The sequence below is a fragment of the Pistacia vera genome, unplaced genomic scaffold, assembly GCF_008641045.1.
Source record: "Pistacia vera cultivar Batoury unplaced genomic scaffold, PisVer_v2 Contig107, whole genome shotgun sequence".
Lineage (NCBI taxonomy): Eukaryota > Viridiplantae > Streptophyta > Magnoliopsida > Sapindales > Anacardiaceae > Pistacia > Pistacia vera.
The window spans coordinates 571,623-591,138 of record NW_022195104.1 but is presented as its reverse complement, the minus strand read 5'-3'; the positions used below and the strand labels follow the sequence as shown (position 1 = coordinate 591,138).

General features: G+C 37.6%; 1 protein-coding gene across 1 annotated transcript; it reads left to right on the top strand.

The window, feature by feature from the left end:
* Nucleotides 1-1,728: 1,728 nt before the first annotated feature.
* On the top strand, nucleotides 1,729-19,516 carry LOC116131417. Its single transcript, XM_031417065.1, has 4 exons — nucleotides 1,729-1,958; nucleotides 2,438-2,507; nucleotides 17,487-18,329; nucleotides 18,470-19,516. Exons 1-4 carry the CDS (start codon nucleotides 1,729-1,731, stop codon nucleotides 19,514-19,516), a joined length of 2,190 nt encoding a protein of 729 aa, XP_031272925.1.

Genomic DNA, 19,516 nt, shown 5'->3' with positions numbered 1-19,516 from the left:
TCATTTTTCCAAACAATTTTATTAAATCATTTCTAGTTGCAGTTTTAAAATAACTTTTAAATCTTGGAAAAAAATGAATTTTTAATAAATCTTTCAAAATATTTATCTTTAGCCATATTAATAAGTTGATCAGTTGCAGCAATATATAAAGTTAATTATTCCCTACATACATCAGAATTATAACGCCAAGTAGTACCCATATTAGTTATTTGAGTTTGATTGGTTTCTCTATTTCCATGTTGAGTAATATGTTTATTAGCATGCCTTTTTAAAGTACTAGTACCATTACCTGAATCAGCTTTATAAATATTTCCACAATACTTACATCTTGCTTTCTTCACTTGAACTCCATTTTCTATCTCGTAAAACTTATCGAAATGCACCCAAACGTCTAATGTGCACCTGTTGTCGGTTTCGACAGCAATTGATGAACCCGCTTCTGCTTGAGATGAAGTTGGACGAAGATGACGATTACGAGGATGACTTCTAGAGCCACCGGGAGCTATAGTAGCATAGGGAGGAATTAGGAGAATATTATAAGGTGTATCGAATTCTGAGATTGGGAAAGCGACATTATTTGAATTTACTGTAGTTATGTTAGCAAATTCAGGGGGACTAGGATAGTTGTTTCCTTCATCATCGAAAAAGATGGGATGGAAATATCTATCCATTGTAGTTAAAAAAAAAAAAAAATTAATATAGAAGAAATAAAAAAATAAAGAAGGAGAATTGGAATTTGGAAATATGAATTGAAAATTGCAAAACCTGAAAAAAATTAAAATGAGAGCAAATTGACAACAAAGAGAATAATTGAGATATCAATAGAGATTAGAGAAAATGAGAGAATTTGGGATGTGAGAAAATATGAGAGTTTAGGGTCTATTTATAGAAAAAAATGGGAAAAGAAAATGACAAAAAAGACCCCTCCAATTGCTATAAAACGACTATATTTTAAGGGTAAAAGAGGTATTTGCAAAAAAAAAAATATATATATTTTTTTAAATTTTTTTCATCCAACCCGTAGGTAAACCCGGCAGGTTGAAAACTCCCAACCCAATGGGTTGGTGAGTTTTTTTTTTTTTTTTTTTTTTTTTTTTTTTTTTTTTAAAGTAACCCACCGAGTTGCCATATAAAAACCCAGCCCACCCGGCGGGATACATGTAAGTCGAGTTCAAACCGGCCTACCTTTTAGGCAGTCTGGATTGAACCCTCCTTAATGCGGGCCGGGTTAGGGTTGACCCGTCTAACCTGGTCCATTTGTTCCACCTCTAAGGCCGAGCTTGAGTGGCTTGTGGAGGAGATGGCGGCCTTCGGGATCAAGGAAAGGGAATTCCTTGACAAAATTAAGGCGAGGTAGGCTGCTCGGGCAAAGGCTAAAGCCAAAGCGGTCGAGGTTGAGAAGAGTTTGGCACAACAATAAGGTGCCAACAATAAGCTGCACTCCGAGCTCACCTCGGCTCAAAAACTGCCTCAGATTGTGAGGCAAAATTCAAACAGGTCTCCCTTGATCTTGCCTAAGAGGTAAAAGATCAATAAAAGGCTGAGGCTGAAACTGAGCAGCTTAGGCTTGAAGTCGGTGAGCTGAACGAGGCCATCACAAACCGAGCTTGGGAGATGTCGGTCTTCGTAGTGTAGAAGTTTTGGAAAGCTCGTCCCTCGATCGACTTCTCATTTCTTCCGCAAGCTTATCAAAAGGAGGTCGATAGGATGAGGACCAAGGCTTAAGGGATGGCCTATGTTTACTCGGACAACTCTGAGCGCAACGGTGTGGGTGAGGAGGAAGTCAAGGAGGGAGAAGAGGATACAGGCATTAATCAGGAGGTCAAAGATTCGGCTCCCCTGGCTACGCTCGCACCTATTGCTGTCGACCTTCTCCGATCAAGGCTCCGAAGGATGTCTAGACTCCTAACCCTGAAAAGGCTGCCAAGACTCTTGCCGTCGAGAGTCCCTCTACCCAGGTTGGTGATGATCTCCTTAATCCTATTGACAATGATGCTGCTCCTCCAATTGCCTAGATTATTATTATTTTTTTTTTAGTTTAGTTTCTAACCAAATTTTACAATCAATGAAAGATATTTTTTTTAATATATCTGTCAAACAATTTTTTATTTCTACAGAGTCATTTCTAATTGGACTTATCATAAAAAATTTGAATTTGCTCCAAGCCTTGCGTAGCTCACTTCTTGAGAAATTTTTCAAATATGCGCGAGGAAATCTTTTGCAACAACTCTGACTTTAGACTTATTGTCTGTCTCGAGTTTTGGTCACTGGTTTATGACCGATTTCCTCCGATGTGTTTTACTTGAATTTTTCCAAGTGTAACTTTGTTGATCTGGGGAATTTCACCCTTTAATGAGTTGGATTTTGGCATGGCTTATCAAGCTAAGCTGCCTTTTTCTGAACTGTTGACTTTGACTTTTTGGATGTGATTGTGTAGATTGCGATTTTTGAAACAAAAGATAGTAAATGATGAACAAGATATTAATAGACAAAGAATGACAAACAAAGTAAAGGTCATGAATAATACCTCTTTTTATTGGTAATATTTAGGCCATAAACGACCTTATAATAAATAAATGAGAGAAAACAAAACATGATTAGAACCCGAACTGCTCATTAGTAATACCTTTGCAGATGCTCGGTGTTCCATGCTCGTAGTATGGTTTCGCCATTGAGGCGTTCCAGGTGGAAGGTTCCTAGCGTGAGCTTTTCGGAGATCCTGAACGGACCCATTTGGCCCCAAGTACCCTTAGATTCGAGTTTTGTGTACCTTGGACAACCTTTCTGAGGACTAGGTCACCCACTTCAAAGTCCCTATTTCTAACTTTGATATTGAAGAATCGTCTGGCTCACTATTGGTACGAGGTGAACCTTAGCTACGACTTGACTCGATGTTCTTCGATTAGGTCTAGCCTCAGGCAGAGAAGATCTTCGTTTGTTTTTTTGTTGAAGACTTCCCTCTGGAATGAACTAATCCCCACTTCCACTAGGGCCATTGCTTCACACCCGTATGATAGAGAGAACAGGGTTTCACTTGCTGAGCTTCTAGCTGTCGTTCTATAAGACAATAAGGCCTTGAGCAATTCCTCAGCCCATCTTCCCTTCAAGGTGTCGAGCTTTTTCTTAATAGTGTGCTTGATCACTTTGTTCACTGTCTCTACCTAACCATTAGCTTTAGGCTGATAGACAGTAGTGAAACTCTTCTTAATACCAAGCTGTTCGTAGAAAGACCTGAAGTCTTCACTGTCAAACTGTTTTCCATTATCGGTTATTATTGTGTAGGGGATCCCGAATCCACAAATGATGTTTTTATAGATGAAATCTTTCAACTTGTTCGATGTGATGGTAGCCCAAGGCTTAGCTTTTGCCCATTTTGTGAAGTAGTCTACAACAACCACTACGAATTTAGCACCCTATTTTCCCTAAGGTAGAGGGCCTGTCAAGTCGATGCCCCAAATTGTGAACGGCTAAGGACTTGTCAAGGTAGTTAGTTCTTGGGTGGAGCTCATGCAATATCTGCAAATCTCTAGAACTTGTCGCATTTGCGCACGTAGTCTACTGCATTGTCAAAAATTGTTGGCCAGTAGTAGCCCTAACAAAGCACCTTGTATTCTAGAGATTTTCTCCCTATGTGGATCCCACAGATGCCTTTATGGATCTCTCTCAGAACATAGTCAACGTCTTCATAGTCAACACACCGCAAGAGCGGTGAATTGTACCCGCGCTTATGTACTCTGTCGTTGATGAGCGTGCATCAAGCTAATTTTGCTCGGAGTGTTCTGGCTTCATTTCTTCCTTCAGGCACTGTTCCATCTCTTAGATGGGCGATTATTGCAACAATCCAACTGTATCTCTGCCCTATTACTAAGATTGGTTCTTAAAGAGCAAGGATGCTTGGACTTGGGAGGAATTTAATAGGTATCGAATCAATCTTCTCTTGGCTCATTGCAGAAGCTAGGCAAGCTACAACATTGGCCACTGAATTCGTCTCCCTTAGGATTTGGAAAATGGTGAAGAATTTGAACTACTCAAGCTTGGACTTCACTTGCTAGAGATAGGATTTCATTCTGTCTTCCTTTGCTTGATATTCCTCGGTAATCTAATGGACCACGAGTTGGGAGTCGCTGTAGATCTTGATGGATTCTGCCCCCATTTCTTTAGTGAGGCGGATCCCTGCAAGCATTGCTTCATACTCTACCTTGTTGTTTGAAGCAGCAAACCTAAACCTAACTGTAGCTTTGATCAGGTTCCCTTCGAGACTTTTGATGAAGAGCCCAACTCTTGCTCCCTTCTCATTTGAGGACCCGTCTACATACAGAGTCCACTGCCATAGACTATCAAGCTTTGGTTTCTGTTGTTCACTTAACTTTGAGGTGCTTGCCTCCTTTAGGCTGATAGGAGAATTCTAAAATGAAGCCTGCCAGAGCTTGACATTTTATTGCTGTTCTGAGGATGTACTTGATATCATGCTGACTCATTTTCATCGTCCATTGGATCAATCTACCCAATGCCTCAGGCTTTTGCTTAATTTTCCTCAATGGAAAGTTAGTCAACACATGTATGGAGTGTAAGTAATTGATCTACCATATGTAGCGGAAAACAAAAATTCAATCGGTAAATCAATTACCTTTCTTTTCTTAGATCCAAGTATAGATTATACTGTTTACATGTTTATAAAAAAAAAAATATGTATAAAGTAAATCCATTCAAGGATTAGAATACTTATGTACGTTAGGAGGCTCCTTCGAATATCTTTGATTTCGGACAGGAACACTGTTCACGGTATTGTTCACTGTCTACTGTTCATGTGATTTTTTGCCAATCAATCCAAAGTAGGATCGCACTCATGGAATTTCACACAAAGATAATCCGCAGAACCCTTGATCATTTTTCTAGAACAATCAAGGGCTTCAAGAATCAAGAAAAAAGAACAGGAAACTTTTTCTTCTTGAGAGAGAGAGATAGGGTGGCTAGGGTTTTAATTGAATGAATAATTCCTTATTGTTTTAATTTTAAGTTGCACTTATATAGTGCAACAATTAAAACCCTATTCCACTTAGGAATAGCCATGGGCTCCAACCCTAGTTCACCCTTGCAACCAAACACACCCTCTATGGTATTTTAATTAATCAATTATTATTATAATTAAAATCAATTAATAAATAATAATATATTAACATTTAGTTAATAATAATAATTCATTTAAATATATACATAGATGTATTTAAATATAATCTTACTAATTTAATTTTAATTTTAAAAATAAATACAGGCAACAACCTCAGAAAATTTAATTGCACTGTGAAATTATCAAAATACCCTTTCATCCTAAAAGACGAAAATACCCTTCTCACAAATTGATTCTTAAATTATCTACTAAGTGTGTGACCCGTAGGCTCCTCATCATATCGGCAGTGTGTAGTATCGCGATTAACACCAATTAATCATCTCATACACACAGACCAAGATTGGCCCCTAATAAGGCATCATAGCCACCCGTTAGATTCGTATTCAGTGAAACCGCAACTTGTCAACGGTATGGTTACTGTGCAATCAAATCATTTCATCAACTATTATCTCATCGAGACTGAGGTACAGAAATAGTGTCAACCTCAGATATCCTCGACATGTTTGTATTCAGTTACTGGACCAATGACAAGAATATTAAATTGGATTGAGTATCAATTCAATCCCACTGTGGCCACAGATTTAGTGTCATTGTCATTTACTAAATTACCCAATGAGATAACTTCTCCTGTACCCAGGAGTGATGAATCATTTATCAATCCACCATAATCTTGATACACTACTCAATATAGCCAATCACTACCGTATTGATAGCTCTGAATAGAACTACGTTGGGCTAGTGTCAAACTACACCAATTAGTGCACAAGGCGCTCCAGTGATCTCAAGTCTAAGGATCACATGCACCACTATCTGTTAAAGGATTTATTTCATAGACATTGGGATTACCATTCATATGGAATCCTCTGATGGGTCTATCGAGTGAATTTGCCTTTAGTAAGCACCCATGCGTTGCACCAGGTTGTTGGCAAATAACCTTGACAAGTGAGATCAGTCACTGTCTTTCGACAGCGTTGTTCAACACTATGATAGCCTTATCTTATTATCTATGTCCTTGGTCAGAATAATACTGGGGCTACGGACATTTCTAGAATGGCCACCATATGTGATCATAGGGTTCTCACTATCAAGATTTGAAACACTTGATACACTCATCATGGTTCTACCATCCTAAGGACATATATCATTACATACACGATATAGAAGAATATGCCTTTTATTGATAAATAAAGATTTATTACATAATCAATTTTACAATAATTGATTGGCTCTAGGGTACCTACTCTAACATGGAGTGCGCTTGAAAATAAGGTCGTAACTTCCGAGCGGTGATGATTAGTGCATAAGTGAGCTTCTCCATCTTAGGGTACCTTGTTTCAACACCAAGCAACCTCTTGCTCACTTAGTACACTAGCTAGTGCACTCTCACTTCTTCGTGTACCGAAGTTGTGCTGATCGCGGACTTAGATATCGATAAGTACATAAGCAAAGGCTCGCTCTAGATGGGCTTTAATAGCAAAAAAGTCTGCCCTAAATGCTTCTTCAACTCTTGGAATGCTTTCTCGCACTAATCTGTCTATTTGAAACTTTTATTTCCCTTTAGAGTTTCGAAGAATGGTAGGCACATGTCCGTAGCTCATGAGACAAATCTACTGAGTGCGGTCACACGTCGTGTCAAACTCTGAACCTGTCTTATGCAGGTCAGGCTTTTGATGTCTAGGAGAGTTTGAATCTTTTCTGGGTTGGCTTTGACACCCTGCTAAATTACTAGGAAGCCTAGAAACTTTCCCGAGCTTACTCTAAAAGTGCACTTCAGAGGGTTGAGCCTCATTCTATATTTTTTGAGGATGTCGAACATTTCCCTCAGGTGCTCAATGTGGCTTTCGACGACATTTGATCTGACGAGCATGTCATCGATATACACCTCCATTGTTTTGCCGATTTGCTCAACGAACATCTTGTTCATCAAACGCTAGTAGATCACACTAGCATTCTTCAAGACAAATGACATAACCTTAAAATAGTAAATACCCCAATCAGAATAAATAAGGTGTGTTCTTCATCAGGTTGATACATTGGGATTTGGTTGTATCCCGAGTATGCATCCATAAAACCGAGTACTGCATTCTCGGTTGTCACATCTACTAATTGGTTGATTCAAGGCAGTAAAAAGCTACCTTTGGTTCAAGCTTTGTTGAAGTCTATGAAGTAGATGAAAGTCTGCCACTTGCCATTCGACTTTTTCACCAGGACTGGGTTGGCAAGCCAGTTCGGGTATTTCACTTCCTTGATAAAGTTGATATTCAGGAGTTTGTCAACTCCATCCTTGAGTGCTTTAGAGTGCTCTGCATCCATAGATCTCATCTTTTGTCTGATTGGTCGAGTTGTTGGGTCGACATTCAATTTGTGGCACATTACCTCGGGATTGATCCCCACCATGTCTGCATGTACCCATGCGAATATGTCGAGATTTTTCTTTAGAAACCCCACCAAATTTTTGACCATTTCTTTATTCAGACTGCTGCCAATCTTTAACACGCGAGTTGGGTCTTCCTCGCTGACAGGTATTTCTCGTAGCTCTTTTGTTGGCCTTGCCACGGGCTCTTATTTATGAATGCGAGGATTTATGGAATCCTTAAGAGGTCCGAGGTTTGGCTCAGACTCTGCAATAACCATGGTTCTTGGGAGAGAACATTTTAGTGCAGCATTAATGGCCCAGTTGTAACATTCCCAAGATTCTGTCCTGTAGCTTTTGATTGTTGCGACCCCGCCTAGAGTAGGGAAACTCAGTGCTTGGTAGCACACTAAAGTGACTGCACTCAGATCATCCAGGATTGGTCTTCCGAGGATGACATTATATGTGGTTAGGCAGTCCACCACAAAGAATTTTGTCATTACCGTCCTGATTTTGGGTTCTGCCCCTAGGGTCATGGGCATGTTGATCGTTCCCTTGGGGACCAGGCTATTATCGGTAAATCCATAAAGCGGCGATGGGCACGCCCTTAAGTTTATCTCTATGAACCTAATTTCTCGAAAGACTCTTATGAAGATGATTTTTGCTCCCATTATCGACCATCACCCTTTGTACTCTGGCATTGCCGATCCTGGCTACGATTATAATCGCATCATGATTGTGGCGAGGAGATTCTTCACACTCTTCCACCGTGAATCCTATAACCTCGCTCTCTTCTTTAGGCTGCTTCGGAAGCTTTTATTCACACCTCATTACTCGGGGGACCGAATCAGTTCTGGCCTCTAGAGCATATTGCTCACAAGAGCGCTTTGAGCTCCCTATAATGTCGGGACTCCTGTAGATCATGCCTACCAAGACTTCATTATTGGCATTTATCGAAGCTTGTTGGATATGGTTATTCTGTTCACCAATATTTTTGCGAGCCGGTGCCTCCTCAACAAATTCTTTTAAGTGGCCAATTCGGATCAGATCTTTGATGACATCCTTTAAAGCCCGACACTCATTAGTATTGTGCTCGATGTCCTAGTGGTATCGACAATATTTTTGCCGATCTCTTCTACCTAGGGCCCCCCTCATTCTTTCTAGAGCGGGCACCATAGGAGACTTCATATATGTGAGCTATGTCTTGTGTGAGGGGAGTGTATTCCACATACCACGGGAAAGGCTGTCTTTCCCTACGATTTTCTATCTTTTACATTCTATGGAACCTGTTCCGGTCTTGGTCATTGTGGTCCTGGCCCTTGCACTTGTCTGTTAGGTGATCTTATCGCCTATCGGGGGCTCTTCTTGTCGAGCTTTTGCCTAGGGTGGCTAGCGAGCATTCTACTCACTGATGTTTAGCAGCCATCTAGTAAAACTTCGCCAGGCTCACGTGGTCTTCACTTTGGAGCTCTTTCCATAGCTCTTTTTGTGGCCTGATACGCATAATTAGCAAAGTCCATATTGACTTTTTAGGTGCATCTGTGACCTTTACTTGTTCGTTCTGGAACCTCGTCAGATACGAGGTCAATGTTTTGTCTCTCTCCTAATTAATATTGCTTAGGTAGCAGAGCGGCATTGCGACCTGTCTCCTCGCTTGGAATTGTTATAAGTACAGTAAGAAGAATTGTTGCCAAGAACCAATGGAGTTCACCTTGAGCCTTTTGTACCATCTCTTGGCATCCCTTACTAATGTGACCGCGAAGTAACAACACTTTGCCAAGTCACAGACTTGGTGTAGTTCCATCAGGTTGTTGAAAGTGTCAAGGTGGTCTCTGGGATCTCCCTTCTCATAGAACTTACTTTCTGGCACCCTGAATCCTTGGGGAAGCGGGGCCTAGTGAACTTCCTCTATGAAGGGAGAGCTCACAATCTCTTCCATCGCATTGTTCTAGCGAGCTCTCAGATCGTCGAGCATTTTCTTCATCTATCCAAGTCTTCATTGTGATTGCTTTAGCTGACTCCATTCATCCTTACCACGAGCAGGTGAGTTTGCAATATGTTGCTTGAGAGCCCCCTCTATTATGCATATTGATGCGCGAGGTTGAGTCATGATGACTTGGCTAATAAGTGTTATCATGCTTGTCGTTGCATTGCTCGTGACATAGGTTATAACCGAAATGCCAATCATTGCCAGATTGGCGCACATGGCTCATCTCTCGAACTTGTGAGGTTTGAGCTTGCCTTCAGCGTGGGTTAAAATCAGCACGCTGATACCGCTCAGTAGGTTGAGCTTCCCATGGGCGATCATTACCTTTATTTTCGCCCATTGTTTATTTTCCTAATTGCCTCTCATGTTTAGTTTGCCCGTAGGACTCACGTTCATGAGCAGAATGTACTCTGCGATGTTAGGGATGTCAATCGCCCTTTGATGCCGATGAACCAGATTGGTCGCCGGTTGAATTCCGACCTGTTGATGTGATATATGTGAATCGTGGTTGGTTAAGGTTGTGGGCGGTTGGTTGCTGATTTCTTAACGCAGCCACCTTCTGTTGCACTGCCTGTGCAACCATTGTTTTGATCATTCCACCAGTTGGTTGTTCTCGAGGTTCAACATCCCTACTCCCTGGTTATTCACAGCCTGCTGGGTTGGTGGTACTAGTAGTCGACGTCCAACGACATCTTGATGTACCTCCTAGTAGGTGGTTTCCATGTTGTTATGGTTTCTAGTGATGGTTTTTGATCTTGTACACACCATTTTGGGCCTTGGGTGATTGGATCACTAGAGTTGTTGCTAGAAATTCTGAGATTTTGGCAGAGGCCCTCCTTTTAGTGCCAAAATGTTGATGCAAAAATACACCAACCAGAGTGATTCGATCGACCTTGATGGGATCAGAACTGATGTGTACGTGATTTAGGGTAACCAGCAATAAATGCAGTAAAGTAAATGACAAGAAAGTTTTTAAAGTGGTTTGACGAGTTACACTCTTGAACTTATGTCCACTGTTTTTGTATTTGCTGTGAGAGCTTACAATAATCCTAGAATAATTTTCTAACCCATTTCTCATCGTTGAAGAGGTTTCTATACAAATTGTGCACAAAGGAAATAGCGAAAATAAAGGGATTACAATAAAGTTTGAAATGCAACTATGATATTCTCGCGATTGAGCGTTGTGATTGCGCAAAGATTGCTGACAATTTGATCTTTTCCGAGATACTAGGGATCTGAAGTTATCTGTGAATTGGTTAAACAACTGTAAGGATTGGTTGCAACTAGCTTATGCTAGGTCGAGCTACAACTCGACAAGCTTATGCTGTGTCGGACAATCGCTAGAGTCGAGTTGGTTCTAATTCGAGCTATAACCTTGCAATTCTCTGAGGTTGAAGAAAAAATCACACATAACAGGTTCAATTGAACCCACAACTTTCTATGTGGCTACTGCTAGCGAACAACCATCACTCATCAGTCATCAGAACAATGTTTCCTAAACCATTTCTCTCTCAGACAGCCAGCACTGCTTGGGCCTTAGACAACTCTCTCACACAGCCGACAAGAAGGTGGCCAGAGTTCTCTCATTTAGCCATAACTGCAAACCATTTCTCTCTCACGCCTGACAACTGCTTCATTTTTACTTTTTAACTTTTTCTTAAAATATCCCTCTTCTAGTTTTAAAATATCAAGACAGGTAATGATAATGTTACATAATTTGATTAGACTTTGTTTTATACATCATCATTAATGGATATTTATAGCGTACAGAGGCTTGATCACACTATCAAACCAATTTTTATTTTCAAATTTTTATTGTTTATAGAATACTTTTTGAAATAAAATTGATCAAATATGCATACGAAAACACAACAGTCCGAAATTTGAATAACAAAAATTCGAAGAAAAAAAATATGACAAAATGCAGTTTTACAGGTGACCTGCGGGTCGATCCATATCCAACAGACGGGTACGGATCATATCTTTCACTACCTGTTTTTAAAAAAAAAAATATCCATTACCCAGCCCGTACCCGCTCAGCCCACCCGACCCACCAGGTCCATGTACCGTGACAGATAGTAAAATTAAAAAAATCTTGGATCCTGATTCGATAGAAACCGTACAATTAACGCTTCAGTGCTTTGTTCACGATTCCATTTTACATTATTATTGTATTTATCGGTCACCTTTTGTTCTTGATTTTGTCTATAAACGAGCCTCCAGCTCCAAATTCTTGCTTTCGTAGGTTGAAATACATATTTGTTGATTCGGCTGGCAACATCTCAAATCTCAAGTCACCCAATCTGCAGCTAAAATATTTGCCGCACAAGTTCTCTCTCAGGTGCAACTTTTTTCATTTTTATTCTCTCTTTCATGTTATTTGCAATTTTTCCCTTCCCAATACGTTGTTCTTTTTTTCTTTTTTTTTTTCTGTATATTGGTATTTTGTTCACCTTCCCTAACATTCACTTTAAAATCAAGCTTGTGAATTTGAGCATATTAGCTTACGGTCATTTAGATAATATAGCGACCTTGTTGCAGTGATGTAGCTTCCGGAAACAATGATGATTGAATGAAGAGACTTGGTGGTGACTGAATCTTAGGTTTTTGTTGTTTTGGTAATTGGATCTTAGGGCTTTATGTCTTGGTGTTTGGGGATTAAGTGAAGAGATTTGGTGGCTGTGTTTGATTTTTTTGGTGGCTGTATCCTGGTCTTTTTGTCGAAGATGGTGAACTCAGTTCCAAGTTGGTAGAGGGAAGGAAAGGAGGGGGAGAAAGGAAATAAGGAAAGAATGAGGGGGAGAAAAAGAAAAAAGAAAGGGAAGAAATAGGGGAGAAAGAGATAAGAGAATACGAAAAGGAGGAGGAGAAAATACCATTGTACCCTTGTGCGTTTAAGAGGGGTTAGAGTTTAGACTTTAGACGGAGTAAGGATTTGAGGTGGGTAGTTGTCAGTTTCTAAAACATCTGAGGGTAAAGTGATTAAAAAAGGCCATAGTTACCCGAAAATTTGATTTTCCAAAACTATAGGAGTTAAAGTGATTTTTACTCTATTGAACTTCATAACTTTTAAGTTTGGCATCCAAGTTCTTAGCTGGGTACAACTTAACTTTTTTTTAATTTTTCTGTTCAGCGAGCACACACAAACACACACATAAATTTGTCTTCTGAATCGCAATTTCAAAATATAATAATACAATCATTATATGTATATGAGAAAATAGATGAGTGGGGTTAAATCTAAATACATTAATACAAATACAATCTATCAAAGAAAAAAAACGAAGAAGGAAAATTAATGATTTTTTTTTTATCAGTGTGGTCACCAGCCCCCACTCATCGCTATATAGGTCCGTCCTTGCTTGTCGACATCTTGATTTTTCTAAAACCTGACTTTTGTTAGCTCTTATTAGTAAAAATTAAATTATGGCATACAAAATTTTGACTTTTAGTAGTAGAAAAATATAAAACTTTCAAGATTTTGTCTTTTATAATGAGAGTTTAAGTTTAGATTTTAATTTCACATTCAAAAAATTTCATATAGATATAATGATGATAGTAGGGGTATATAACATAAGTGGACGAAACAAAATATTACCTCTTTTAAAGTATAATTAAAAATCTCGAATGAAGGGCATTTTTGGAATTTATGAGATGTCATAAGAAAGAAATTTAAGTCATAAGAAAAAAATTTAATCTTAAAACTTCAAAATGGGATGTTTTAAGAAAGAGTAAACGACACTTTCCCACCCAAATAATGGTTTAATGACATTTTTCCACTCGTGGACTTTTAAAATGTCATTTTATTACCTAAATTTATATTCCGTTCTCGATTTCGACATCGTTGCAACTCCACACCACCACCTTTATCTTTCCTGTTCATCATTTACCAAAACCTCTCAAACCTTATTTCCGCCGACCCTGCCAGTCGTTGGCAATCGAGCGATTAAGGTTTGTGCAACTATCCGTCCCAAGTCAAATTCTGATCAATCTCAACCACCAAATTCCAACTTTCCACCACCAGAAGGCTTATTAGCCTCCTCTCATCAAAAACCCCAATAACCTAGACTAAGTTTGCTCTCTGTTAGCTGCCAGAATATAAATTTGGATAGTAAAGTTGTATTTTAAAAGTTCGTGGGTGGAAAGTGTTATTAAACCATTATTTGGGTGGAAAAAAGTTGTTAACCCTTTAAGAGCTGGGTCTTCTTTAGTCCATTAGTGGGGTGCCATGCCAATAGCTCCACTCCACTCTTATATTTTTTATTTGTTGATATAAACTTGGCTTTGTAATTATGGATGGTAATATTTTCTTTTAAATTACAATTCTTGTTCATTTGTAACCAGTGCAGCTGAATCAAACCAGATATTCTAGATGATTTTCCAACTGCCTTTGTTTAATTTATCAGATAATTAAGCACACAGATGCTTGCAGGCGTTTCATTTTAAAACAGAGATTTATGCAACATATATATATGTTCATCTATATCCAATTTCTTAATTCATAACATTAAAAAAAATCTAAACCTCGTAAAAACCCTCTCATTTCAAACCTTGATGCTCAATCAAACACCAAAACTAGAAAACCCATTTAAAAAAAAAAAAAAAAAAAATTGTTGTTAGGATTCTTTTAGAATTAGGATAACTAAGTTAAGTCCTTTTCTAATTATGCTATTATGCAATTAGAATAATCACAATCTTTAGAATTAGACAATTAGACTAAAATTATGCAATTAGAATCCTTCTAGAATTAGAATAATTTGTAAGGCTATATAAAGCCTTAAACAATTAGGGTTGAGGAAGGCAATAATCAATAAAAAGTTCTCTATTCTTAAACTCTCAATTCTCATTCTTCTTGGAGGTTATGTTTCCTCATATAGAACAGAAATGTTATCCTATCGCTTGTCCACACTACTATCCTGTCACTCATCCACACTCCACATGGTTAGTCGCGGCTCTGTCATTATTTGTCAATCAATTAGTAAAAACTTTTAAAAACCCAAAATCTTAAGCAAAAGAAATAATACAATATCAAAAAGCTGAAAAGAAAAAATACAATAACACAATATTTTCCTACTTGAATAAATATATATGAAACCTTAAACAAATGTGTTAAAAATAACATCCAATTCACAAGGAAATACAAAAAACTTTTACATGAAAAAATCTCTTTAATGTGAAGAAAGTAAAAAAACCATGAAAATTTAACGATCCACTTAAATTCAATATAATAAAAAACGTTTACAACAACCACATAAAATATTCCACATAAAATTAGAGCTTAATCACTACTCTTAACATAAGTAAAAATTTTTGGGTTTTTTTTTCTTCTTCAATTTTTTTTTAACATTGATGAAATTAATTATCTAGGTATATATTTATCCTCAAATAACAAAATTTTAGACAGATTTCTTGCTAAAGGAAATTATTAAATTTTATCTTTTACCATTTATGTGATGTAAGAAAACATGGTTGGGAGATTTTTTTTTTTTTTTTTTTACCTATATATGCTTAATTATATAGGAAATTATTATCATAGTCTTTTTTTTTTTTTTTTTTTCCCCTTTTTTATCTTTTTGAATAATTATTCTCTTGTCAGTTTAGGATAAGTATTTACATGTTTGGCGCACAGTACTAGACTAGACTTATTTTACGGGATTGGATTAAATGAATAGCTATAGATTGAATTAGATTGGACAAGAATATAATAGGATATCCTGTTTGATAAAGTATTTCATTGGACAACTATTTATATGATTAAACATTTCAAATTTTACTAATTAATAAATTTAATAAACTTAACTAAATACTTAAACTTTAATTTTAATTTAACTATAAAACTATTTATATTTATTATAAAAATATTTATTTTATTAAATTATTATTGTATATTCGTAATATTCAATACAAATTAAATAAAATATTGGAATATATTTAAGGGAGAACGACTTATACATACCCAAGATTTATCGAACGACAAGTTGGTACCCAAAAGTTTTGAAATGACAAATAGATACTTCGTCTGTTCTGTTAGTGATTCTGTTTATTACTTTTTATTAATAGTGAAAAGACTAAAATGCCCTTAAAAGTTTGAATTTTAGTTTTTTATAAATTTAAAATTTCAAAAAACCCCCTAAGTTTACAATTCACTAAATACCCCAATATATAAAAGTTTTATAAATAACAAAACACCCCCCACCGGCAAGTGCCAGATTCCGGCCACCACCGCCGAATCTGCGCGAAAGTTGCGTTCGACACAGACCGGTCGATCTGTGTCGTAACGCGTCGTCTGGCCTTTTTCGTCAGATCCGTGGCTGATCTGGCCGGAAAAGCCAGATCTATGGCTAGATCTGGCCGTCGACGCCGCAAAACTCCATCTGCGGCGTCGAAGGCCAGATCTGGCAGTAGATCTGGCCTTTTCCGGCCAGATCAGCCACGGATCTGGCTGGAAAAGGCCAATCTGGCTGCTGCTTCGACGGCCAGATCTTGCCTTTTCCGGCAAGATCCGTGGCGGATCTGACCGAAAAGGAAAGATCGGCACATTACGACACGAATCCGACGGTGGTCGGGGGTGGTGGGGGAAGGGAAAAAAAGGGAATAAAGATATTTAAGGGGGAGGAAAAAAGCAAGAAAATCTGATTTTGTCGTAATACAGTTTTCCGGCCAGATTCCGGCGATGGTGGCCGGAATCTGGCATTGGGGGTGGTGGGGGTGTTTTTGTCATTTAACAAACATTTTATATATGGGGGTGTTTAATTAAATTAGCAAACCTAAGAAGTTTTTTAGAAATTTTTAAATTTATAAAAAACAAAAATTGAAACTTTGAAGGGCATTTTAGTCTTTTCACTATTAATAAACAAAAATCACTAACAGAATATGATGGAAGGTACCTATTTGTCGTTTCAAAATTTTTTGGGTACCAACTTATTATTACAGTAAACTTTGGGTATGTACAAGTCGTTCGCCCTATATTTAAAACTGCAAACGTCATTTCCATGAGGCTCGAAAAAAGAAGATCCGAGAAGGGCCGCTGGTTTCTTTTTGTGTTCAGTGTTTGGACTAAAAAGAATTAGTCCCCAACTTCAAATGATCCGAAGTTGTTCCAAACATGGGATTAAAAGTGCTAATTTATTAAGTTATAACATATGATTCCGTCCTCTTCGCAGAAGTTATTCTTTAGGCATTTAACATTATTTATTTAATTTAATTATCGGCAAGCAGTCAGTTTTTGTCTTTCTTTTTTTCTTTAAAGTCAGTTCTTAACGTATTGACTAAATCAAACTCTCTGGTTTGGCATCCCAAGTTCTTAGCTAGGAACACCTTTTTTTATTTCTTTTACTTTTTCTGTTCAGTGAGTGTGAGCACACACAAACGCACATACTTTTTGAACTCTTTGTTAACAATAATTAACTCTTACTAGTAAAAACTATATTATCATATATAAAATTTTGTTTTTTAATAGTAGAAAAATACAAAACTTTCAAGATTTTGTCTTTTTCGTAATGAGAGTTTAAGACTAGATTTTAATTTCACATCCGAAAATTTTCATATAGATATAATCAGGACGTAAAGTGTTCTCTCTTTTTTTCCTCATTGTATATAGTACATCTCTCTTGCAAACATTTTGGTTTTTAACATCCAAACTTGAATTCTCACTAGCATGTGAAACATAGTTAACCTCGTACGAGAATTTAAATCTAAATTTTAAGTTGTACTCACATAGAATTATACATATAATAAACCTGCACTTACAATAAACAGATAAAAAAATCTGAAATATAAAGACTATTTTTCTTTTTAAATTTGTTTAGCAAGTATTGCGCTCATAATTATAGCCAAAAGAATAATCTACACACATATTTAGTCTCTGTCAGGAAATCTATGTATAGATGCCCTTTTGTTCTTTAGAACTATGCAAAAGTCTACAGTGATGATACAATGAATCATCACAAGTCTCAGTACAGTTTATCAGCATTGTTTTATTTGTAATTTTTTCTTAAAAGATTTTATGTTGCCTGCAGTTGTATCGTCAGAAAGAAGAGATGGCTTTGCAATCTTTTACAGATCATATGATGAAACTTTGGGATGGATGGGAAACTCGAGTGTTGGTTTTATTGAGCCTTTTTGTACAAATCATCCTCATCATATTCGGTTCTCAAAGAAAATATACTAGAAGAATTTGGATCAATCTCCTTGTTTGGTTAGCATACTTGACAGCAGACATGATGGCAACAGTAGCTCTCGGTTGTCTTGCTCGCAGCCGACGAGATTGTGCAGCTGATAAAGTTTTAAAGCTCCAAGCATTTTGGGCACCTTTCCTTCTACTGCACCTTGGTGGCCCCGATACTATCACAGCTTACTCCTTAAATGATAATGAATTTTGGCTAAGGCACTTTCTTCAATTTGTGTTCCAAGTTGGAGTAGCATTTTATGTCTTTATACCATCCTGGAGAAACAAAGATGCCTTCATATTTATAGCCATTCCAGTGTTTATCGCTGGAATAATTAAGTATGGAGAGCGAATTTTGGTGCACTCTTCAAGCTCCAAGCAATTTAAAGATTCCTTGCGTTCACCTCCTGATATTTCTCATGATCCTGTAAACCTAGAAAATCATAAGGAAAAAGAAGGGTCTGAAAAGAAATCAACTGAAGAGGTAAATAATTACCTCGTTGAAGCTGTTTCCTCGTTCAAAAAATTCAGGTGTCTCTATGCCGACTTAATTCTCGATCATGATGAAAGGAAAGGAAGTTGCTCTCTTTTCAGCCAGAAGTCAGCAAAAGAAGCCTTCAAATTGATAGCGGTTGAGCTTGGATTCATGTATGATGTGCTCTACACAAAGACGACCACAATTTATTCGGATTCGGTATCTTTCTTCGTTGCATCTGTCTGTTCTCTCATATTTTTGTATCAATTTTCTTCTTCATCATTATTGATAAGTCTTCCTATTCGACAAGTGACATTTCTATAACTTATGTACTCTTACTCGGAGCTATTTTTCTGGAGGTTTATGCATTCATTGTACTTCTTTTCTCTGATTGGACAAAACTTTGGTTGACGAAGCGTAATTATATGTCCATTGATACATGTTCTTTTGGTTTACTCTCCAACGACAACAGAAGGTGGTCAGGATCCATGGGTCAGTACAATCTATTAAGTTCTTCTCTTTCAGAGAACAAATCAGCCACATCGTTGATCGTTGGAGTTCAGAAGCTATTTGGAATCAAAGAATTGATAGAAAAGTATAAATATTTGACTTGGAAAGAAGTGGATGATGGTTTGTTAGAAGCGATCTTTATCCAACTCCTTGAGAAAAGCCAAGAACTTAAAGGGGATCTTTTTGATATCAAGCAATGCAAAGAATTGTTAGGTCGGAGAGGAGATTATGTGCTTAGCAAAAGGTCTTTTAGTAATGAATTTCGTTGGAGCACAATTGAGGTGGAATTTGATTACAGTCTTCTTCTTTGGCACATCGCTACTGATCTTTGTTATTATCATGATTTCTATAACCTTGAAGAGGGTCGTGAACTTCCACCAGAATGCAAAATTAGTAAATGGTTATCAGATTATTTGTTGTATCTTTTAGTCATATATTCAACCATGTTGCCCAAAGGGATTGGTGAGATGAGATATAAAGACACCTGCCTAGAAGTCAGATTTTTGAGAGAAAAAAAGGTTGGTTCATCCACTGAAATCAGTAAAGTTTACAAGGCTTTACTTGATGAATCAGCACTGGATCAACACATTCAGAATAAAGGAAGTTCTCTGTCGGTGTTAGTTCATGGATGTATGCTCGCCAAGCAATTGCAGGGTTTGAACATCTTAGTAGATGATAGTGGGAGGAACCGTAAATGGGAGGTGATAAGTGAAGTGTGGATGGAAATGTTGGGACATGCTGCAAATCATTGTGGATGGAAAGAGCATGGAGAACAACTTATGAATGGTGGAGAGTTACTTACGTATGTCTTCTCATGGCACATCTTGGCTAAAGTGAACAATATCAAATCCAAAAGCAACCCATCCACCAGCATTGGAGAACTAGGCTTTTTGTAG